The sequence below is a fragment of the Cydia amplana genome, chromosome 6 (assembly GCF_948474715.1).
Source record: "Cydia amplana chromosome 6, ilCydAmpl1.1, whole genome shotgun sequence".
NCBI lineage: Eukaryota > Metazoa > Arthropoda > Insecta > Lepidoptera > Tortricidae > Cydia > Cydia amplana.
The window spans coordinates 2,330,418-2,355,804 of record NC_086074.1 but is presented as its reverse complement, the minus strand read 5'-3'; the positions used below and the strand labels follow the sequence as shown (position 1 = coordinate 2,355,804).

Here is a 25,387-nt window from a genome sequence, read left to right as displayed (position 1 = left end):
CCTGAAAGTATAGGGTACTTAACGCTATTTCAACACTTCTGACCCCGGCAGAGGGCCGAAGCGTGTCAAACCAAAGTAATTTCAAGAGAGACCGAAGGTCGAGCTGAGGGGGTATAGTGCTTGCGACTGTATGGAGGCCTGGGGCCCACTTTTCGAACGGTATTAGTCTAATATTATTAATGTGCTGCCATGGTACCCATTCGACTTGACAGGGGCCTATTTCTCGAACGGTATTAGTCTAATATTATTAGTGTGTTTCCATGGTAACCCATACGATTTGACAGTTTGTGGACTAATATTATTAGTCTAATACCGTTCGAGACACTCGTCGGGCTCGGCACAGTACTGACCTGCGTGGCGGTGGCAGACGTGGGGAACACGAGTATGTGCGTGGCGGTGACGTCCCGCGGCGTGTGCAGGTGCGACTGTATGGAGGCCTGGCTGAACCGCTCGTCGGGGGTGAACCGGTCCGCCATGAGCCGCAGACACGAGTCGGGCTCGGCACAGTACTGACCTGCGTGGCGGTGGCAGACGTGGGGAACACGAGTATGTGCGTGGCGGTGACGTCCCGCGGCGTGTGCAGGTGCGACTGTATGGAGGCCTGGCTGAACCGCTCGTCGGGGGTGAACCGGTCCGCCATGAGCCGCAGACACGAGTCGGGCTCGGCACAGTACTGACCTGCGTGGCGGTGGCAGACGTGGGGAACACGAGTATGTGCGTGGCGGTGACGTCCCGCGGCGTGTGCAGGTGCGACTGTATGGAGGCCTGGCTGAACCGCTCGTCGGGGGTGAACCGGTCCGCCATGAGCCGCAGACACGAGTCGGGCTCGGCACAGTACTGACCTGCGTGGCGGTGGCAGACGTGGGGAACACGAGTATGTGCGTGGCGGTGACGTCCCGCGGCGTGTGCAGGTGCGACTGTATGGAGGCCTGGCTGAACCGCTCGTCGGGGGTGAACCGGTCCGCCATGAGCCGCAGACACGAGTCGGGCTCGGCACAGTACTGACCTGCGTGGCGGTGGCAGACGTGGGGAACACGAGTATGTGCGTGGCGGTGACGTCCCGCGGCGTGTGCAGGTGCGACTGTATGGAGGCCTGGCTGAACCGCTCGTCGGGGGTGAACCGGTCCGCCATGAGCCGCAGACACGAGTCGGGCTCGGCACAGTACTGACCTGCGTGGCGGTGGCAGACGTGGGGAACACGAGTATGTGCGTGGCGGTGACGTCCCGCGGCGTGTGCAGGTGCGACTGTATGGAGGCCTGGCTGAACCGCTCGTCGGGGGTGAACCGGTCCGCCATGAGCCGCAGACACGAGTCGGGCTCGGCACAGTACTGACCTGCGTGGCGGTGGCAGACGTGGGGAACACGAGTATGTGCGTGGCGGTGACGTCCCGCGGCGTGTGCAGGTGCGACTGTATGGAGGCCTGGCTGAACCGCTCGTCGGGGGTGAACCGGTCCGCCATGAGCCGCAGACACGAGTCGGGCTCGGCACAGTACTGACCTGCGTGGCGGTGGCAGACGTGGGGAACACGAGTATGTGCGTGGCGGTGACGTCCCGCGGCGTGTGCAGGTGCGACTGTATGGAGGCCTGGCTGAACCGCTCGTCGGGGGTGAACCGGTCCGCCATGAGCCGCAGACACGAGTCGGGCTCGGCACAGTACTGACCTGCGTGGCGGTGGCAGACGTGGGGAACACGAGTATGTGCGTGGCGGTGACGTCCCGCGGCGTGTGCAGGTGCGACTGTATGGAGGCCTGGCTGAACCGCTCGTCGGGGGTGAACCGGTCCGCCATGAGCCGCAGACACGAGTCGGGCTCCGTGGACACGAGGCAGGCGGACAGGATGCAGGGGGCGCCGGACGGGTAGAGCACCGAGCACGGGTTGCAGATGTCCTTGAGTTGGTTGGAGGCGCGGGTGAGGTTTTTGCGTGAGAGGAGCCAGCTCCAGCCTGAAACAAAGATTTATACTATTAATTTTACGTTAGGGGTCATCCATTAATTACGTCACACGTTTAGGGGGAGGGAGGGGGTCAAGAAAATGTGACATGTTGTGACATGGGGGATGGGGGAGTCACAAACATTGTGATGTCACTTTAACTTCATCAGTAACCGAAAATTAATTTATATTTTTTTTATTCGCTGTACAGTTAAATAATGAGATTTTGGATGTAACTTTCGTTGTGTTATAAAATTACTAATATTTATATATCAAAAATATTTTTTTATTAAAAAAATAATTCAGAGTTAATATTGTCCATTTCGTTGAAAACAAAATTGCCTAAAATGTGACGTCACACCAGGGGGGGAGGGGTTTGCAAAATGTGACCAAGTGTGACAAGGAGGGGGGGAGGGGTAAAAAAACCTAGAAATTCGTGTGACGTAATTAATGGATGATCCCTTACAGAATTCATGAGCGTGAATTGAGGTTATTGTAAACACACCGAAGTAGCCAATGTTCTTTTGCGCCCAATAATTTGGGGAATTTTCATAAAAAAATATCGTATGGCAATATTTTTAGCATTTCTTTGGCTTAGCACGCTTATAGCAAACCTACCGAGAGACGCAGAGCCTATGAAGTGCGGGTAAATAGTCAAAAGATTAATCTGTAGGAATATCTGGCAACATTTTAGTTGAAGCACCCAGTTAATCAGCTGATCTACAACAGTATTTTGACGACCGGTCTGGCCTAGTGGGTAGTGACCCTGCCTGTGAAGCCGCGGTCCTGGGTTCGAATCCCAGTAAGGGCATTTATTTGTGCGATGAGCACAGATATTTGTTCCTGAGTCATGGTTGTTTTCTATGTATTTAAGTATTTGTATATTATATATATCGTTGTCTGAGTACCCACAACACAAGCTTTCTTGAGCTTACCGTGGGGCTTAGTCAATTTGTGTAATAATGTCCTATAATATTTATTTATTAAAAAAAAAAATAATGAACACTGACCCTTGAGCTCCCCGTGGCCGATGCGGCCGAGCCGGCCGACCACGAGCCGCCAGGGCTGCGCGGCCCGCGACATGACGCCGAGCGCCCAGTCCATCAGCTTGGTCAGCCCGCAGCGCCGCGCGCCCAGCGCTCGCCTCCGTCGCGATCTAAAACAAATATAGGTTACATTAACTACACGTTCAATGGACGTAAGAGATACAAAAAAGGTGAGAAGCATGGAAAAAAAAATTGAAAAAAAAAAAACGATAAAAAAATGATTTAAGCGCTGCGGACGCGGTGCGTCCAGACCTAGAAATCGCTTTCCGGATGCTAGTTTACCAATGGTTCGCTAACTGTACAGTTATTTACGCAACATTATATGCACACATATTAACTCACATTTAACGCGGGTCTAACGAGAAATTAGCGTTAGCCACGACCATGACCAGTGAAACCTGTGTCGAAACGTCGGTAAATAAAGGTATGTGAATAAATTTCGCGTTAGACTCGTCTATAAATGTGAGTTAATATGTGTTCAAAACGCGAAAGTTTTAAATATTATATGATATGCACAGCGGCCTGGCAAGGAATTTGCGCGAAGCAGCTCGGGTCTCGCGAGGAAATTGCTGTACGAAGCTGCTTGATTTGTGGAGACGTGCAAAGGCACTGCGGCAAATTCCTCGCGTGGCGATTCATTCAGTCCCCCCGCCTATTCTCCGTTTCAAAACTGAACACAACTCGTCACTCTGGAAACACCGCCGATTGTCGATTCGGTCAATGTCGAATTAGTAGTTTATGTGACTGCTACATAATGAGAGGCATTGTGGGTTTAAGAAACGAACGTTAGTGAGTTTCTTAAAAGGATCACACGAGTATTTTAATGTCAAATTATGTACAGTTACATACACTACTTTATCTAAACACATACTTAAAACTAACTAAAAGATAAACTGTACGTCAAATGGCGGTGAATGAAAACTTTTTTCACGCATGTCACACATCCGTAGTTTTTTTTAAATCCCTAGACAAAAGAATATTCTCATGTCACTCGAGATCAAATATCGTGCGGTTTATATTTAAAAAACATACTAAATTGACGTTTCGTATCGATAACTGTTTTAATATCTATGGATACTAGAATAGAGACTTGAGTTTTGACTGCTGTTCCAAATTTAAACTCATAACCTTACAAAAATCTATAACGTTACCTATGTACTCGTACATTAAAGTACAAATTTTCCTACTACCACAGATAAGAAAGTTCTCATAGTAAAATTGGTTGTAATAAAGCTTGTCATTTCCTGCGGTTTCTGAACGCATTATAGAGCACTAATTACATGTGTGTAGATAAAGTTGTTTAATGAACAGACCTGTGAGGCACGTGTATGTTGACGGCGTGTGTGTCGAGCAGTTCGCCGCGCGCGTCGGTGGCGGCGGCGAGCAGCCAGCGCTGGTCGTGCGACAGGCAGTACGACAGGAACAGCACGGAGCCCTGCTCGCCGCACGAGTGGCCCCAGGTCTCCGCGACCTCCTTGAGGGCGCGCGGAGGCGCCAGCACCCACGCGGGTGAAAACAGCTTGTAGGGCGCTCGGTCCTTTTCCTGAAACAGAAAGAAAAGTGTGTGTTCGAGCCGATATGAAGTATATTTAGTTTGTTGTACAAATTCCCTAAAAGATGTCGCTGTTACATAAGAAAACTGAGTAACGCTAGTTTATCATAGAACCTATAAAAGAAACTGTACATATGTGAATAAATGTTTGGTAACGTAGCAACTTGTTTAAACAAAGTGGTCCTTCAAGTTAAGAAGAGAAGTGACTTAAGTGACATAGACAGTGCATTCAAAAGTGATCTTTAAGTATAGTTAGTAGAGTCTAAAATCAAGTAAAGTGTCAGTGAGTTAGAACATTTAGAAGTATTTCGAGAAGCCATCCATCAAAATTGTCATAAAAAATTACAAAATTAAAATTCAAGATTTCGGAATGATTAAATAAATAACGCATATTTTCAAACCCACGAGCAAACGCAGAAAATTCGCCGCTTCAAATTAGTGTTATTTACAAGATCGAAATTCATTGACTTGGAAAAATACAATTTTAGAAATAGAACATGTGAAAATTTTTACTCGACATACAGCTTGTCATCGAAACTATGAAAAAATCGTTTATTGGTCACAGTCATTATTGTGTAACAATTAGAAAGGGTTGGGACCTCCTAGTAAGTATATCAATACTTGTGACAGGAGACCCCGCTCTTCCAGCAGCAAGTTAAGGGTATACAAACCAATGGAATACTCGTTAATTATGTAGGTACAGAAAGTAATACATTAAAACATATAATTAAACTAAAGTAACAACAGTTAACATTTCAATGCAATGTAATAATCTGTAAGAAACTATGACCGAGTTCTATGTGAAGATACGGCACGAAGATTTTCTTTATTGAGTGAAACATCGCACTTTATTGTGCATCTTTCTTGCAATCCTGCCGCGCATTGTCACTCACTAACTTGACTTATTAACTTGTTGTAACTCATTGTCAGACGATAGTGACGCGAAAGCGAAGCGGCGCGGAATAAATCAACCGTCTATATCTATAGATACCAACCACTTGACACGGCGTCAGGGGGGTGTCACTCCGCAGTTTAGGTACATTTGGCCGGCGCGCCCATCGGACAGGCGTATGGCAGTGGGCTGCCGCTCGGCGCGCACGATACTCGTGTCACGCGGCGCTCGCGCAAAATTGAAAATACACAATGGCTTCGAAACTTACTTCCGTGAGAATCAGACATACTTACTATCTCCGGATAAAAAATTTAATGTATGTTTACATAATCAACGTTTGTAATTCCTACATATTTATCTTAAAAATAATAAATCAGTGGGTATAAAAGTCTATTTTTTTATTCGGTAGAATTCGGTAGAGTTCATAGTAAGAAATGTCATTTCAGTCTACCGAATAAAAAAATAGACTTTAGGTATAAAAACTTGTCAAGTGATAACCCCGTGCCGACACTCACAGCTCGGTCATAAAACTGCGGCGCGCAAAGGAGATTCACGGTTCATGCGCGGTTATAAGTTTCAATTTTGCTTGCAGGCGGCGATATAGGTGTAATTTTATACCTAAATCTGACTTTTGTGAAGGAGTGAATTTTCTGTACGGTAGTACTATTAGTTATTCTGTGACAGCATGGTGCGAAACGAGGCGAGCGCGATCAATTGGTTTGATTTCTGCGACGCGATGGCTCCAGTGCGAGCGATTCAAGCGCACGTAGGACCAGGGATCGGAACCGGTTTTTTGCAAAAACTTAGAAATAACCATATTTTTCGAATTATTTTATACTCGAAATGTAGGACACAGTTGTGGTATTAGGTTACGACTTCGTATTATTAGATTGCTCAATTACAAATGAAGTAATTAGCAAAGAACGAAAAAATACCGTTTCCGTTCCCATACAAAAAATACCGGTATCCGATCTCTGTAGGACAATGCCGCCTCGGTCGCTTCGCGTTCGCGCTGACGACGTGTAAAAGCGCGCTGTAATAGACTGAAACCCCTCTACGGCGGCAGCAGTGCGGGACAGGGCAGGGCGATTCAAGCGCCACCACACAACACAACACAACACAAGGCCGCAACGTAGCTTCGCGTTTGCGTCGACGACGTGCAAGAGCGCGCTGTAATAGACTGAAACCCCTCTCCTATACGTGTAAGGCCTGAGTGGACGCTCGAAGCGGAGCGTTCGGCGGGGCGCGCAGCGTGGCGTCGGGCTCACAAGTGATTTGAGCAGCGTGCACTAAGGCCGCTCCTATACGCTTGCATTTGTTTAACATGCACGCCGCACGCCCCGCCCCGCTGCACGCCCAACTCGAGCGTCCACTCAGGCCTTACACTAAGACTAGGCGTGTAGTGTAGTGTAGTGTAGTGTAGTACCTGCATGGCGTCGATGAGCACCCTCGCCTGCGCGGCGGTGCCGAAGCCGGTGAGCGACTTGCCGGCGGGCGCGGGCTGCAGCAGCCGCCGCGCGCCGGTGAACACGCTGAAGGCGAGCGCGCGCAGCTCCGACCGAGTGCCGGCGCCCAGCCCGGCCGTCTCGCACACGCCCTCTAGCGAGATTATCTGGAACACAACATAAACATGACTATATAATACTTATACAATAAAGCTTTTCAATCTCGTACCCAATAAGGCCACTCAGCAACGGTACTCGACTGAAAAACTCTCCGTTATATCACGATTCTATAAAGTACTATTATACAATCGTGATATAATGGAGAGCTTTTCAATCGAGTACCGTGTTTAGGCAACGAAGCTTGCTGAGTTGCCTAAGTAAGGTACGAGATTGAAAAGCTTGATTATATCACTATTTTATACAATACTTTTTCTACGAGTCAACAAAAAAAAAACTTAAAACTAGTAGAAGAATCATATATGTAGGTAAAAAAACCAAAAGTATACAGCTAAGATGCGCGAGCAGCCGCGATACCTTCATACTCGTACGCGACCCGGCCCCCGCGCCCCGCGCCCCCGGCCGGTTGGTCAACGACACCTTCTCGTAACTCATGAGGCCCTGATACTTGCTCCGCGCTTTCGATTGGTCAATTTCATTATAGTTGACTAAACTGTATCGAAATGAATATTATAGTTGACTAAACTGTATCGAAATGAATAGTTGAGTTGGGGTCCCATAGTGAAAAAAGTATGCGATTTCACTTTAGTATACGAAATCTTAATTCAAGCATTACAGTCGACGAGTAGAAAAAATAAAATAAATGTGTAACCTTGACGAGCGGGTTGTGGTGCCGCAGGTGGTGGTGCGCGCGCGCAGCCAGCCGCAGCAGCGCGTGCAGCGAGTGCGCGCGGTGCGCGTGCGCGGCGGGGGGCTCCACCACGTATATCACTAGGGCTGGGGCACCGCCTTCCTCTTCTTCCCAGGAGTTATGCACTGTGGATAAATAAGGTTATGCTAAAGAATCTTGACAAGTAATTTTAATTTTTAACAAGCAGAAACGTCTGCGAACGATGCTATTAAATTTAATTAATGGTGGAAAGATATGCTGGCTATGGATGAGGTCTTGGTGGCTCAGCTGGCAGAGCGCTGGAGTATCGATCCAGAGGCCGTGAGTTCAAGTCTAACCCAAGACAGTGTTTTTCCACTTATTATTATTAAGCATGACAAGTAAATTCACATAAATGGTAATTCTGTAGAAATTCTAGATTTTCTTCCTCTATCACTCAAACAATGCTTAGAAATTATTGATGTCGCCTCGTAATGCAAAGTAAGCATAGCCTCCTAAGGCCCAGCCATACAAACGAAACATCCGAAATTTTCCACCGAAATTTGAACCTAAACTGTAGGAAATAGAGTTGATCTTGTGTTGTTTCAAAATTGAACGAAACAAAGCAAAAGCGACTCTGTTCCAATTGAATATGTTTTAAATTACATCGAACTGAATAGGTCCTTGGGCCTTAGGACGATAGACGAAAGTTCTAAATCACATTCTACTATTACTTTGCATATTGATATCTGTAGTTGTACATATTATTAGAATCACTTAAGGATGAATTAATATGTTAAATGTAATTCTTTTATCTTTTGTAGATTTTAGTTACTTATAACTTATAATTGTTTGCCTGAATTGTATGTTTTTGTGGGAATAAATGGCTTTATTATTATTAGTCTCTTTATTTATTTGAACTCTTAGGCTAGGTTATTTTATAATATGGATATAAAAATAAAATACAAAAACACTTACAAAAACAATACAAAATACGTATAGACATATTATAAATAAAAGCGGCCAAGTGCGAGTCGGACTCGCCCATGAAGGGTTCCGTCGTCGCCTAAATAGGCGATTTATGACGTATAAAAAAAAACTACTTACTAGATCTCGTTCAAACCAATTTTCGGTGGAAGTTTACATGGTAATGTACATCATATATTTTTTTTAGTTTTATCATTCTCTTATTTTAGAAGTTACGGGGGGGGGGACACACATTTTACCACTTTGGAAGTGTCTCTCGCGCAAACTATTCAGTTTAGAAAAAAATGATATTAGGAACCTCAATATCATTTTTGAAGACCTATCCATAGATACCCCACACGTATGGGTTTGATGAAAAAAAAAATTTTGAGTTTCAGTTCGAAGTATGGGGAACCCCAAAAATTTATTGTTTTTTTTCTATTTTTGTGTGAAAATCTTAATGCGGTTCATAGAATACATCTACTTACCAAGTTTCAACAGTATAGTTCTTATAGTTTCGGAGAAAAGTGGCTGTGACATACGGACGGACAGACAGACGGACAGACAGACGGACAGACAGACGGACAGACAGACGGACAGACAGACGGACAGACAGACATGACGAATCTATAAGGGTTCCGTTTTTTGCCATTTGGCTACGGAACCCTAAAAACCTAACCTAGGGTGCCGCCAGCAGCGGGGCAAGGCCCAAGCTGCCGGTGGTCAGGGCTATTATTATTATTAGTTGTACATACCTGTACTGTTGTTAGTACTGGACGACATATTCGGCGTCTCATTCTCCTGGTCGCTCTGACTGCTCGGCGTCGGCGGGTGGTCCGGCGTCGAAGGCGGCCGCATCGGCGACGGCGCCGGCCGCTCTATATGCGCCGACTTCGTCTCCGTCTCTAATAACGACCTATCAATGCTCAGACTCGCCAGCTGAGGTACTATGCTCGTTCGTAACGTTTCCGCGTACGATTTGATGTATTCCCCGAGTCGGCCCGCGGGCAATTCGCCCGTCCATTCCTCCGCTAGCTGGTCGCGGTCGCTCGGCGCCGTTCTTATTAAGCCGTCGCGCGCTATCCGATTTATAGGCTGGTGTCGTCCCAAGCGGCACGATTCGTAGGCGGTCGAGAGTTCCCTGAAGAAGGTTTTGATAGGGTCGGTGAGGAATTCGCCGTCGGCCGCTAGGACTACGTAGGCGACGTCTCGGGAGTACGAGTAAGGTTCGAGCGAGAGGCGCTCCCAATGCCTCAAGGCGTAGGGTGAGAGGGAGATCCAGTCGCGGTCGTGTCCGACGAGGAGGGGGGGGACTGGTTGGGGCTCGCAGAGGTCCTCGTTGGAGCGGCCGGCGAGGCGGTGGAACTGCCGCCAGGTGAGCGGGCCGGCCACGCCGTCCCACATGCGCGCGCCGCAGCAGCGCTTCTGGATCGCGTCTTGAAGGAGGGGGCGGAGGCGGCGCATCAATCTGATAAGATAAAGATAAGATAAAAGATAGTTTATTCAAGTAATTAGTTTTTTCTTCTTTAAAATAAAATTAAAAAAAAAAAAAAACAAAAAAAAACACCTGTATGACCACCTAGATTAAGATTTCCTCACATATCTCGTCACACATACTAGTACATATGCATGTCATTTATACGTAGTAATAAGTTTTTATTATAATATTTGTTTACATATAGGAAACTATAAGTCTATTACTAGAAGAATGTTACTCTATATACTTATCTGTTGTATAAGACTGTTTGTTTCTTAATAAAAAAAAAAAAAAAAAGTAGGCATAATAAAGCTAGGTAGACCGGCTCCAACCCTACACCTCTGCCCCGAGGAAGATTTAAATCCCCCCTCAATTGGAGGAGGGTTTCCCAATATGGGACCGGCAACAAACTCGGCGGGACACATCTTTTCAAAAAAAAAACTGGAACGGGTTACGAATGAGACAAGTGTTTTGTATAATTTGGTACACTCTATTGTCCAAATATGACAGATAAAGTTTGCTTCAAAAAAACCACTTATAAGCACATTCATAATATGAAATTTTTGAAGTGAAAACTTCTTTAGCGGCGCTGTGCACATTTTCAGGTGGGGAAAAAATGATAAACTCGAGACAGCGTAAAGCGATCACGTGACCGTAAGGGGTGTAAGGCGATCACGTGACCGTAAGCCCCGTAAGGCCACTCATAATTTAAATGGCATTTAAATCAATAAAGAAAAACTCAATGTTATTTGATATTTATGTTGCGGACTCCTTTTCAAGACTCTTTACCTATGTTCAAATAATTTGACGTCGTCATGGCAGGACTTATTTATGTAAATAAACATGTCAATGAAAAAGTGTGATCTTATTTGAGAATGATAATAATTGTTAACGCTCCATCCATGTGTGCGTGCGCGCACACATACACGCTCCATCTACACAGTGCCGCGGCCGGCGACAGGCCGCCATTCTCCGATCCGCTACGACGCCGACACCACGCATAGCTCGGTCGTGCGTCCATATATATTTGATTTTCAAAATCATGTAATTTAATCGCTCAGTATAATTAAACGTTGTAAAAATCCACATCGTGTCGACTACATCATTTCTCAAGAACCTGCGCCAACAGATTCGAGCCGGATGAGGCTTTGGAATCCACTATCTAAAGGAGGACAAAGGAATTCATCGGCGCGGTCGAACAAAGGAGTCGACATTTTGGATTTGGACACGTGGAGCTTCAACCAAATTCAAGAAGATTCAAGCAGTCTACACCTGAGTCTACAATATTTAAACGAGAATACACCAGGAAAAGGGTTTGCAGTGGCATTTGTGTAAGTTCGTTCCAATTATTTCGATTTAATTTCACTTCACTGTGCCTTTCATACAAAGTGCTGTGCTCTTTTCCATCGAAACCACTATCTAAAGGTTTCATTTCAATCTAAAATCCCAATTAGTGCTATAATTCCGTCTGTTGCCTATTATAACTAAATATTTTCCTTCTTTTAAAATCGAAAATTCACATCGATCTTTTTCATTGTTCAAATCGAAATCAAAGTAGCTTCTGTATCTTGTTTTCAGAGGTCTAGAAGATTGTGTTGCCTCCATTTGAGCCAATACAGAACAATAATTGAAATTTTAGCTAATTTTTATTCGAACATTCCAGAACCGGCGTGGGGTCAAAGTCCACTCTCGCCGGCCGCCTGCCTACGTGACCGCGCGCTGTCTCGAGTAACGGGACTTCGGGCGTGGATTGTGCGCACGTTTGCTTGACTATCCTTCTGCCTGCTTAATCACGCTTCGCATAAAATTTAAGTATAATTCCAATAGTTTTCACTCTTTTGCACAATAGTTGACTTCATTTACCGCGTGTTTAATCATTATTTTTCTTACAGCTGTAGGGCAGTTTGAGATTTATTTCGTTTTTATTCTCACGTACCATATAATATTTTAACGCAAGCTTCAATAATAATTGCAATATATTTCGTTCGATTAATTAATTTTATCTTCCTTTAAACTTCACAATGGACAATTTAAAAACACTAAAGAAAAGCCGAGCCAGCTTCAAAGCAAAGCTGACTGTTTTCAAAGATTATTTAAATGCTTTGCTACCTAGCAGTGAGCTTAATAGCATACAAATGCATGAGCTTACTATGCGACATGCCAAAATGTCAGAAATGTATAACGATTTCGATTCCATACAAAACGATATAGAAAGCTTGACGGAAATTCCAGATGAGGAGTACGCAGAGCGGACTTCGTTCGAGGCCCGGTACTTCGGCGCCATGGCTGCTGCGCAAGACCTGCTCAGCAAGCATGCCGCGCCCGCCGGACCTGCCTCTGCGGTGCACGACAGCGGATCGGTGGCGGGATCAGGTGATGCTGTATTCTCAAGTAAGCCAAATATTAAACTTCCAACAATTCATCTCCCGACTTTCTCTGGTCGATATCAGGATTGGCTAGAGTACCATGACACTTATAAATCACTAATACACGATAACACATCCATACCTAAAATCCATAAGTTCCACTATCTAAGGAACTCTTTAAAAGACAGTGCGTCGTTAATCATTAAATCACTAGAGTTTTCAACTGAGAATTATGATGTTGCTTGGGACTTGCTGTGCGAGCGTTTTAACAACGATCGCATTTTAGTAAATAATCATATTCATGCTTTGTTCAGTATAAAGCCAGTGTCTCAAGAGTCTTCCAAAGCCTTGCGTAACATGATAGACTGGGTAAATAAAAACTTGAGAGCCTTAAAAACATTAAAATTACCTACTGAACACTGGGATGTTTTAATTATCCATATGATGTCTAGTAAGCTTGATGCAGTCTCAATGCGCGATTGGGAAACCGAACGTAACAAAATTGTAGGTATTCCCACGTTTAGTGATTTCACAAATTTCTTGAAGGGTCGTGCGGACCTCCTTGAAACCATGGAAGAGGCTCAGACGCAATCAAAAGTTCCTCGTAGGTTCAGTGACGTCACGCACAACCGCCCAAGAACATTTGTCGTAAATGACTCATTTAAACAAAAACAACATAAATGCCCTGTATGCGCTAACTACCACACTATATACCAATGCCCTAAATTCAAAGCTATGCCGATAGAATCTCGCATCGAAAAGATAAACCAGTTGAGTCTTTGTACTAATTGTCTTCGCGCAGGGCACGACGAACAACGCTGCCGACTTAGTTCATGTCGTTTGTGTACCAAACGTCACAACACTCTATTACACATTAACACTCAATCCACAGAACCACTGGCTAGCAAATCATCTAAAAGTGACTGTGTCTTACCATGCGTGCAGGACCAATCTAAACCTGTACAAGACAACATCACACTATCTTCCATACATTGCAGCCAAGCTCTTCTTTCCACTGCTATAATCAGTGTCCAAGACCAGTCTGGTCAAACACACAAGGTCCGTGTCATGTTAGACAACGGATCAACTATTTCGTTCATCACAGAATCTTTACAAAAACAATTAGGGATACCCAGTTATCCCGCATTTACCTCAGTTAACCTACTGGAGGACAAATCTACAAAAGCCACTAAAAAATGTGACGTCACTATATCGTCACTCTATGATCGCAATTATACAACCGATGTTGATTGCCATGTTTTGTCTCGGATCACCGATGTCATACCTACTAATCCAATTAATTGCAATGCTTTCGAAATTCCCTCTCACATCCACCTCGCGGACCCATCATTCTCGGAACCGTCAGAGGTGCAGATGCTGCTGAGCGCTGAAATATTTTGGGATGTACTTTGCCTAAATAAGATATCCCTAGGCAAGAATCTACCATTACTAGTTGAATCAAAGCTAGGGTGGCTAGTAGTCAAATTACCAAACTCAAACAAAACTAAACAAAATACAGTCCACTGCCATTTCTCTAACACAGAGCTAGATCACAAACTAAACAATTTTTTTGATAATGACGGTTTCTCTAACATTGAAAAGGTTTATAACAAATCTAAAGCTGATAGCGAGTGTGAACGAATCTTTACAAGTACTACCACGCGTCACTCGGATGGGAAATTCATTGTAACTGTACCACTTAAAGAGTCCCCCGAGGTGTTAGGTAACTCTAAAGAACAAGCTTTAACAAGATTTCATTCATTAGAGCGCAAATTTAAACGGGAACCGGAATTCAAGGAGCAATATACTAAATTTATGAACGAATATTTACAGTTAGGTCATATGTCAGAAAATATAGACTCTCAAAACGATACATTCTCTTATTTTCTTCCTCATCATGGAATTTTACGCGAGGGGAGCCTCACAACAAAATTAAGATCTGTCTTTGATGGATCAGCCGTCACAAGCTCAGGAAAGTCATACAATGACATTCAACACATAGGCCCGGTTGTACAAGACGATTTATTGAGCATTCTCATACGATTCAGACAACATAGATTTGTTGCAACTTCCGATGTAGCTAAAATGTATAGACAGATTTATGTAAGAGATGATCAACGAAGTTTGCAGCAAATCCTATGGCGGTCTGATCCCACGCAACCAATTAAACAGTACAAACTAAACACGGTTACATACGGCACGGCCTCAGCTCCCTGGTTAGCGACGAGAACACTAAAACAATTAGGTATCGATTGCAAGGACGAACTTGCACGCGAAACGATTTTGCATGACTTTTACGTTGATGATTACATCACTGGTCATGATGATGAACAAACACTCATACATACATGTCAAAATGTCATTAGCGAGCTAGAGCCCGCTCATTTCCATTTACGAAAATGGCGATCTAACAAGCCGTCCATTCTAACTCAAATCATAAATGAAAACAATGATGATGATGATTTATTAAATCTTAACAATGATGAATATGCCAAAACTTTAGGCCTACTTTGGGCTTGTAAACGAGACACATTATTGTTTTCATTGCCACATACAATGCAAAAAAACAAAACGCACTATTTTGTCCACAATAGCACAAGTGTTTGACCCACTGGGCTTAATAAACCCTTGCATGTTACAGGCAAAACTCATACTCCAGGCTCTTTGGTCTCAAAACATTCCATGGGACTCTCAGCTACCGGCCGAGGTTGAGTCACAATGGGACCAGTTTGTCAAATACTTGCCAGATATTTCTAAAATAGAAATTCCTCGCAGAGCATTATGCGACGATTTCATAACTGTTCAATTACATGCATTTAGTGATGCATCGATGAAAGCTTACGCTGCCTGCGTATACTTACGCACAGTGTCTAAAAACGGTAACGTACATGTACATTTGCTCGTTGCAAAAAGCAAACTGGCCCCACTAAGGCAACGACTAACTATTCCAAAATTAGAATTATGCGGTAGTCTCCTAGCTACACAACTAACGAAAAAGGTGGTAAATTCATTACGCCTAAAAATTGACTCGATATATTTCCACTGTGACTCAACCATTGTGCTCGGCTGGCTAAAAACTTGTAAAAAACAGCTTAAACAATTTGTCCATAACAGAGTCACCGAAATAACTAACTCCTTTGACCCATCAGCATGGCACTATGTCCCCACAGATATGAACCCTGCTGACATAGGGTCTAGAGGTCAAAATGCTTTACAGCTCAAAAATTCAACTTTGTGGTTCCAAGGCCCACATTTTTTACACCAAAAAGACATTCAATGGCCTTTGCAGCCTCAAAGTGTGGATGTTTCTGACTTGCCTGAAATTAAAACTCGTTGTAATTTTTCAGCAGCTGCAGATATACAGGAAAATGATTTCACTGAACGGTTCTCAAACTTTAGCAAAATGCAGCGCGTTGTAGCTTACATGTACAGATTTAAACACAATTGTCAAAATAAAAACAAACGAGTAGGTCCATTACGCATTTCAGAATTAAAATTAGCATTGATTTATTTATGTAAAAAGGTACAATCAGAAACATTCAACAAACAACTTTCATTCCTCATTAAGGGCACACTGACAACAAAGGATAAAATAATAAAATTAAATCCATTTATTGACCAGGACAACCTTATCAGAGTTGGAGGTCGTTTATCCAACTCAAACTACGATTACGATACTAAACATCCTATCTTGCTACATGCATCTCACCACATAACAAAAACATTGGTACAACATTACCATAAAATACTTTTACATGCAGGACCCCAATTGCTATTATCCATGTTACGCCATAAGTTCTGGATAATAAGCGGTCGCAACCTTTGTCGAAAGATAACACATGACTGTTTAACTTGTCTTCGTTTCTCAGGTCGTACTTACCAGCCTATCATGAGTTCACTTCCTGCACAGAGGTTGCACGCAGATGACCCTTTCACACACACTGCCACAGATTATGCTGGTCCTATCCTGATATTGAACAGAAAAGGTCGCGGCGCTCAACTAATGAAGGCATACATAGTTGTGTTTGTCTGTCTGGCAGTGAGAGCAGTACACCTCGAGCTCGTCACCGATCTGACGTCTCAAGGTTTCATTGCCGCTTTAAATCGATTTATTGCCCGCAGAGGTAAGCCGGCAATTTTATTTTCAGATAACGGTACTCAGTACGTAGGATCATGTAATGAACTAGCTAAATTTTTAAAGGAAACCAGTAATGACATAACGGCTTACTCTGCAGAAAACGAAATAAAATTCAAATTCGCCCCAGCCTACAGTCCAAATTTTAACGGTTTGGCAGAGGGATCGGTCAAGTCTGTAAAATATCACTTGAAACGCGTTCTATCTATGACAAATTTAGACTACGAACACATGAATTCGGTTTTGGTTCATATAGAGGGGATACTTAATTCTAGACCTCTCACTCCTCTTTCTTCTGATCCTTCAGATCTAGTTCCTTTATGTCCAGCACATTTTCTAATTGGGCGAACGATCACATTGCCACCTGCACCCCAGGTGGAAGAAACTCGACTACTTACGACGCTCTCCAAATACATGAGGGTGCAACAGCTCAAGGCTCATTTTTGGAAAAGATACTCAAAAGAATACATTTCAGAGCTCCAGTCCCGCAGCAAGTGGCGCACTCAGGGTGCGCATCCACAGCTGGGCGAGATGGTCGTCATCAAGGATGACCGCCTACCACCATACCGATGGCTGCTCGGACGAGTCACAGCCGTCCACCCGGGCAGCGACGGCGTCAACCGCGTCGCCGACGTCCTCACCACTACGGGGACCCTACGCAGAGCATACAATCGGCTCTGCCCACTTCCATCAACATTGGATCAGGCAGCTCCTGACCCAAGGGGGGCAGCCTGTTAACGCTCCATCCATGTGTGCGTGCGCGTACACATACACGCTCCATCTACACAGTGCCGCGGCCGGCGACAGGCCGCCATTCTCCGATCCGCTACGACGCCGACACCACGCATAGCTCGGTCGTGCGTCCATATATATTTGATTTTCAAAATCATGTAATTTAATCGCTCAGTATAATTAAACGTTGTAAAAATCCACATCGTGTCGACTACATCATTTCTCAAGAACCTGCGCCAACAATAATATATAATAAATAAATAGAATACTTCCGCTAAACGTATCGTGTTACCGGGCGTCGGTAACACAGTGAGGTGAGTTTTCACTTCTATCGGCCCTCCCGGAGTGCAACCGTTGTTGCTTGTTTTATACATGGAAAGATCGCTCGGTGAGAAAATTGTAAGGTAATTTAGGTCTGTGAAAACCTGTCTCGCTATTAGCAAATGTAGCATGAGTATACCTTATGACATCCCGGGAGCACCTGGGGGCGCGGGCGCCGATGAAGGGCCAGCGGTGCACCGCCCCCGCCCCCGCCCCCGCCCCCGCCGCCCCCGCGCCCGCCCCCGCCGCCCGCAGCGCGCGCAGGCACGCCGCGCCGCCGTCAGCGTACCTGCAATCCAAACAAACGGTCAGATGTACAACGATCAAATGTCAACAAAACAGTTCCACAGACAAGATATAAAGGACACGCAATTTTCCAACGAACGGTCGCTAACCCGCGATTTTTCAAATTTGCCGCCTATTCCTACTGACAAGATTTGCTTGACCAACCCTGTGTTCCGAATCACGCTCACAACGCTTATGTAAGGCTTGAGTGGACGCTCGAAGCGGAGCGTTTGGCGGGGTGTGCAGCGTGGCGTCGGGCTTACAAGTAATTTGAGCAGCGTGCACTAAGGCCGCTCCTATACGCTTGCATTTGTTTAACATGCACGCCGCACGCCCCGCCCCGCTGCACGCCCAACTCGAGCGTCCACTCAGGCCTTACACTTACAGTGTTGGCTGCCGGTCCGAATCAGTTAGCGAACTGAATTTTTTTTCGCGCCTGTCCTATCATTGTCAAACGTCGCCTTGACGTTTGCGCTCAAGGTGCTTACGCCTGGGAGTGTGAACAATTGACGTCATCAATGACGTCACGATATCTCATGTAAGCGCTATGAGTATGAATCGGTCCGATCGTAAGCGTGCTGTGAACGCTGGGAGCGTAATTGGGCGTTTTCTAAAATAAACATTGAAAACCCGATTCTCACAGATCCTGGTGCTTTTGGGTTCTTTCAACTCAGAATCACTAGCATATTCAATCCTGATGATAAAAAAAACTTGTCCCAAAAATTTGTATGAAAATTGTACATTCCACTACGCCACGTCCATACAAGTGAAATTTTTTCTCATAATAAAACGTGACGTAATGAAATGGACATTTTGGGACATCTTTTTTTAATGGCGAAATGGGGAATGCTGTCGACTCTGAGTAGAATGAGCCCAAGAACGTTCAGATTTGAAAGAATCAGGTTTTCGATATTTATTTTAGAAAACGCCCAATTCGGAACATAGCTCAAGTATAGCTGGTCAACCAAATCTTGTCAGTAAACAGGAACCAAAAAAACTATAATCATCCTTTTCTTTTGGGTGCTAGTACTAGTATAAGACAAAGATAGTATGAATCTCTCTGTCTATGTTTGAAATGGAACAGTCCTTTGACACACTATATATACTTGGTCAACCAGATCTTGACAGTAGAAAAAGGCGGCAAATTTGAAAAATGTAGGCGCGAAGGGATATCGTCCCATAGAAATTTTGAATTTCGCGTCTTTTTTTACTGACAAGATTTGGTTGACCAGCTATACTTGGTCAACCAGATCTTGACAGTAGAAAAAGGCGGCAAATTTGAAAAATGTAGGCGCGAAGGGATATCGTAGCATAGAAAAGCACGGCGCCCGCCACCGCCCCCAGGCTCCGAGCGCCGCCCCGCGCCGGGATCTCCGCTATGACACACTATATATATACTGACTCGAGCAGGTTGACGTCGTTCTGGTCGTGGCGCTCCCGGGCCTGGTGGCGCGCCGCGCGGGAGAGCGCGGAGGCGCCGCCGCCGCCCAGCGCCGCGCACATGCCCAGCACGGCGCCCGCCACCGCCCCCAGGCTCCGAGCGCCGCCCCGCGCCGGGATCTCCGCTATGACACACTATATATATACTGACTCGAGCAGGTTGACGTCGTTCTGGTCGTGGCGCTCCCGGGCCTGGTGGCGCGCCGCGCGGGAGAGCGCGGAGGCGCCGCCGCCGCCCAGCGCCGCGCACATGCCCAGCACGGCGCCCGCCACCGCCCCCAGGCTCCGAGCGCCGCCCCGCGCCGGGATCTCCGCTATGACACACTATATATATACTGACTCGAGCAGGTTGACGTCGTTCTGGTCGTGGCGCTCCCGGGCCTGGTGGCGCGCCGCGCGGGAGAGCGCGGAGGCGCCGCCGCCGCCCAGCGCCGCGCACATGCCCAGCACGGCGCCCGCCACCGCCCCCAGGCTCCGAGCGCCGCCCCGCGCCGGGATCTCCGCTATGACACACTATATATATACTGACTCGAGCAGGTTGACGTCGTTCTGGTCGTGGCGCTCCCGGGCCTGGTGGCGCGCCGCGCGGGAGAGCGCGGAGGCGCCGCCGCCGCCCAGCGCCGCGCACATGCCCAGCACGGCGCCCGCCACCGCCCCCAGGCTCCGAGCGCCGCCCCGCGCCGGGATCTCCGCTATGACACACTATATATATACTGACTCGAGCAGGTTGACGTCGTTCTGGTCGTGGCGCTCCCGGGCCTGGTGGCGCGCCGCGCGGGAGAGCGCGGAGGCGCCGCCGCCGCCCAGCGCCGCGCACATGCCCAGCACGGCGCCCGCCACCGCCCCCAGGCTCCGAGCGCCGCCCCGCGCCGGGATCTCCGCTATGCCCGTGATCTCCATCTCGTCCTGCGGATATAAATATCACGTTAAATAAGTTTTTGGAAAAAATAGTAGATTGTACAACAAGGGCATAAAGTGATCCATCTTTATCCGAGGCAATTTTTTGGTCTGAGCGAAGCGAAGACCAAAATAGTAGACGAGGGTAAAAATAGACATTTATGCCCTTGTTGTACACTCTGCTTTTCACTTCGATTGCGAGGAAAATATACATACAAAAATATCCAATATTTTAGGTTATTATATTTATATTATCCAATATTTAAGGCTGGCAGTTTGTATAGCAGATTTTGGACTTTATTGCTAGGTCAATAAGGGTCGCAATAGATGATTTTACTTTATGCTCTAGAACATAATAAGCAACTTTATGTCGTCTACGCACGACATAAAGGTGCACTTTTTGAGCATGAGAAGTGAAAAAATGTTTTTTGTTACAAGCTTTTATCGCTGACTGTATTTTTTACCACAAGCTACTAATACTCATCGAGACAATTCTAAAAACCCCGAACACAATTAGATTTCTTTATTTAATCACAGAGTTCCTATGGGCACCTCCCGTCTCCGTCATCATATCGGCTCGATGGTACCATAATATTGCATTGTCACCCGACTTGCATACGTATACAAATTTTCAGCTTCATCAGAAATCGGAAAGTGGGTCTAATTTAACGTGCAAGATTTGAAGCGTAAAATAAATTTGAAAGTGGAAAAATTACAATCTTGGGTGAGACTTGAACTCACGGCCTCTGCAAAGAGAAGAGTCATGGAAAGCATGGAGCCCAATACATATATTCCACAACTCTTCTCTTTCCGAACAGACTCTATCTATTCTATATCAGATCGAATTAGGCAGAAATGCGCTCGAGCAACGGTCGGCGCAGATCGTTCAACTCGGCCGGCGCTAACGCTGATGGCTCGTCACAGACAATCCAACCTCTAGACAAAGCATAGTCGCGCTACCCCCTCTGCCACACATACGGTAGCGTTACTCCATCTTCGAGTCAATCCCGTGCCGTGATTGGTCCGTGTCTTTGAACGGACCAATCACGGCACGGGATTCGCTCACCTCGTCCCCCCGCACCCCCGTATTTTTGGCAGCATCGGTTTCATAAAAGAATTGGCCTAAGCTCAGTCTAGAGGTTGGATTGTCAGTGTGGCTCGTCAACGCTCAGCTCCGCGTTCAACCAACCTATACGGTGACAGACAGTGTACACAAGCTAGTCAAATCCTCACCTCGTAGAAGAGGCCGGCCTTGTGCGCGAGCCGGCGGTTGACGACGGCGCTGAACCCGCACGTGCAGCGGCCGGGGTCCTCGTCGGCCGCTTTACAGGTCCAACCAACCTAGACGGTGACAGACAGTGTACACAAGCTACTCAAGTGCTCACCTCGTAGAAGAGGCCGGCCTTGTGCGCGAGCCGGCGGTTGACGACGGCGCTGAAGCCGCACGTGCAGCGGCCGGGGTCCTCGTCGGCCGCGTCCGCCGTCTCTGGCAGGTACGTGGACGCGTCCGCGCCTCGGATGTTACCGACAACCTGGGAAGAAACCAATAGTTATTATAAAAAAAAAAATTTTGATCCTACCGATTGCGCCAGTAAAGATTGGTTTTCCTAGGATAGCGGTGCCGTTATATAGCGGCCGTCTCCATACTAAATAATGAGTCAGAGGAGACTGCAATGCACATTCTCTGTTCCTGTGGACCACTAATGTCAAAAAGAAGTACCTACTTAGGGCGGCATGTATTGCAACCCTATGAGGTACAGAACGTTACGGCCCAAAGCATCTGTAATTTTCTGGATGCAACGGGCATTAGTAATGAACTTTAAAGGGCCGTCACAATAGATCAATACGTGGTCGACGTGACACTCAAAGGCCCGATACCACCCCAATAATAAATACTAAATAATACGGCTAAATATGGATGTCGTAGTATTTGTGTGGAGACGGCCGCTATATGACGGCACCGCTATCGGAGGAAACCAAAGCATCACTAGTATAAATCTTGGAAAATTTTTCTTTATAAGTAGAAAAAGGTGAGTTATTTAAAATTTGTACGTCATCGACTCTTTTCGCCGAGGGTACGGTTTAATTATTTTATTGACTTTCCTATACTTCTGAAACTGTCGATTTTAATGTAGCTAGAACTGTCTATTATTTTAAAAAGATTGCCGTCTCCTGGAACAACCGTTTGACGTCGAGCAGCGGGTACGGTTCGCAGCCGGGTCGGGAGGGAGGGGTATCGGGTTGTCGACCCATGTCGTATTTTATAACTAAATCTAGTTAAATAGATAGAAAATGAGCAATTTATCACAATACATTGGAAATTTTTCACCGACAAAATCTCAATTTCCTCGTTTTCCATACACCGAAGTAACCTTTAACGTTATATGGTGACGTCACGATGTACTGCCATATTCTTAGAAGCGTCTCGTCAGTAATTAATTAAGTGCGGGTGCCTTTGACCATCATTTGTGACATTTGGTATCGTTTTAAAACAACGTCCCATACAGATATTTGATCCTCAAAACAAATCTGATCGACCGATACCATTCATAAGAAACTGTCAAATACCCTATCGCGTATAGCAGCGGTTCTCAATCTTTTTTTTGACGGAACACTTTTGGAAAGCGAAATACTAGATGGAACCCTACAATAAAACAATAGTTTTTAGAAGTGTATTTTTTTATTAATAAGCATAATAATTATGCTTATTTTATTATTCTAAATTCTTGCGGAACCCCTGCAGGGGTGTCGCGGAACCCTAGGGTTCCGCGGAACACACTTTGAGCATGGCTGGCGTATAGTGTAGTGTATACTAGATATAGTTATGTACGTAGTTCATAGGATATATATAAGGACCATTTACTCATCGGGAGCAGGATCGCCATGTAAGGTGAGGATTCGGAGCTGAGTACAAACAAGTGTTCAGCTAGAATGATGATTTATTACTGCACTAAATACATGAGTAAATGGTCCTTATATATATCCTATGAACTACGTACATAACTATATCTAGTATACACTACACTATACGCCAGCCATTCTCAAAGTGTGTTCCGCGGAACCCTAGGGTTCCGCGACACCCCTGCAGGGGTTCCGCAAGAATTTAGAATAATAAAATAAGCATAATTATTATGCTTATTAATAAAAAAATACACTTCTAAAAACTATTGTTTTATTGTAGGGTTCCATCTAGTATTTCGCTTTCCAAAAGGGTTCCGACAAAAAAAAAATTTAGAACCGCGAACCTTGGGCCCCGCGTTGCAGACGCAGAGCGTGCAGCTGTCGAAGTTGTGGTCGCGGAACACGTTGAGCACCGTGTCGGCCAGCAGCACGTTGAGCAGCAGCGGGCACGCGCGGCAGGCGGCGCGCGGCGCGGGCGAGGCGGGGGCGGGCGAGGCGGCGCGCGGCGGGGGCGGGGCCGGCGCGGGGGCGGGGCGGGGCAGGGGCGAGGGGGCGGCGCCCGCCGGCGTGGCGGCCGGCGCGCCCGCCGGGGACAAGGGCCGCTTCGTCCCTGTACGAACAATAATCATACATTAAACCTTTACAAAAATGTAGTCCAATCAATGATTTATAACTCAAGATAGGTTATAGGCGTTCCAAAATTGAAGCGCTGAACTTGTGACAAATTGGACAAGTTTCCTTTAGTCGCGGCTAGACAAGCGAGGAATGTGCACGTGCTAACGAGCTCCCGCACACCGAAAGAGAAAGGGTCGACCTTATGTTTAACAACGAGTGTGACAAAGATGGATGGAATGAGAAAATTAATCAAAAATAACAGATTTCTTCATAGGCACAGAAACAAATATGGAAGTATTTTTTGTGCTCCTCAAGTATGAGTATAACCTATCTATGGTTATATCATTGAGTCCAATTCTGTGATCTTCAGGAATATTTCAGGGCATTAACCGCTCCCAAGCGGAGTCTCATACGACGACAACATTAGTTCTTTACGTTCACTACAAAAAAGAAATGTTGTCGAAACATACGATTAACACAATTTATCAGTATCACCATCTAAATACTAAAAAATTGTGTCTACACGACACAGACGCTAAAGGTACTTACGTACTTAAGGCTCATTTAGACAGTGTGAGAACTCGAATGCGAGTTTCATTACGTGGCGTTATCTGATCGATCGGCTGAATTGATGTAACCTCAACGGTCCGCAATGTAACTAAAATCGTATACGAGTTCGCGCGCAATCCAAATGAGGCCTTACAGTCTTGAAGCCTCAGCACGAGTACGCCACGATAGCATCTCGAGCGTGAGACAGACTACACACCTTTTCCTAATAGTTTCAGGTATAAAAGGCGTCTGTTACCTGTCTGTGGCTGTGGCTCCTCCTCGCTCTGCTGCCACCGCGGCCGGTATACGGCGTGCGGCGGTAGCGTGACGGGCGGGAGTGAAGAGGACGGCAGAGACAACAGGGGCGCGTACTTGGATGACCCGGACACAGACTACACACCTTTACCTAATAGTTTCAGGTATAAAAGGTGTCTGTTACCTGTCTGTGGCTGTGGCTCCTCCTCGCTCTGCTGCCACCGCGGCCGGTATACGGCGTGCGGCGGTAGCGTGACGGGCGGGAGTGAAGAGGACGGCAGAGACAACAGGGGCGCGTACTTGGATGACCCGGACACAGACTACACACCTTTACCTAATAGTTTCAGGTATAAAAGGTGTCTGTTACCTGTCTGTGGCTGTGGCTCCTCCTCGCTCTGCTGCCACCGCGGCCGGTATACGGCGTGCGGCGGTAGCGTGACGGGCGGGAGTGAAGAGGACGGCAGGGACAACAGGGGCGCGTACTTGGATGACCCGACACACTTGTACACTTGAGCGTGAGACAGACTACACACCTTTACCTAATAGTTTCAGTTATAAAAGGTGTCTGTTACCTGTCTGTGGCTGTGGCTCCTCCTCGCTCTGCTGCCACCGCGGCCGGTATACGGCGTGCGGCGGTAGCGTGACGGGCGGGAGTGAAGAGGACGGCAGGGACAACAGGGGCGCGTACTTGGATGACCCGACACACTTGTACACTTGAGCGTGAGACAGACTACACACCTTTACCTAATAGTTTCAG

At 46.3% G+C, this 25,387-nt stretch overlaps 1 protein-coding gene across 1 annotated transcript in view; it reads right to left on the bottom strand.

The window, feature by feature from the left end:
- Window positions 1-25,387, bottom strand: part of LOC134649115 (mediator of RNA polymerase II transcription subunit 13) — a 141,916-nt gene that overhangs the window by 4,326 nt on the left and 112,203 nt on the right. The window contains exons 17-34 of the mRNA XM_063503830.1: window positions 25,203-25,343; window positions 24,998-25,138; window positions 23,556-23,821; window positions 21,696-21,842; window positions 20,128-20,319; window positions 19,750-19,926; window positions 19,376-19,548; window positions 17,828-17,977; window positions 9,413-10,125; window positions 7,695-7,858; window positions 6,847-7,032; window positions 4,290-4,519; window positions 2,941-3,086; window positions 1,596-1,943; window positions 1,268-1,498; window positions 940-1,170; window positions 612-842; window positions 351-514 (exon numbers count right to left, since the gene is read on the bottom strand). Coding sequence (XP_063359900.1) covers window positions 351-514; window positions 612-842; window positions 940-1,170; window positions 1,268-1,498; window positions 1,596-1,943; window positions 2,941-3,086; window positions 4,290-4,519; window positions 6,847-7,032; window positions 7,695-7,858; window positions 9,413-10,125; window positions 17,828-17,977; window positions 19,376-19,548; window positions 19,750-19,926; window positions 20,128-20,319; window positions 21,696-21,842; window positions 23,556-23,821; window positions 24,998-25,138; window positions 25,203-25,343 — 4,031 coding nt within the window. The remainder of the gene's footprint in view (window positions 1-350; window positions 515-611; window positions 843-939; window positions 1,171-1,267; window positions 1,499-1,595; window positions 1,944-2,940; window positions 3,087-4,289; window positions 4,520-6,846; window positions 7,033-7,694; window positions 7,859-9,412; window positions 10,126-17,827; window positions 17,978-19,375; window positions 19,549-19,749; window positions 19,927-20,127; window positions 20,320-21,695; window positions 21,843-23,555; window positions 23,822-24,997; window positions 25,139-25,202; window positions 25,344-25,387) is intronic.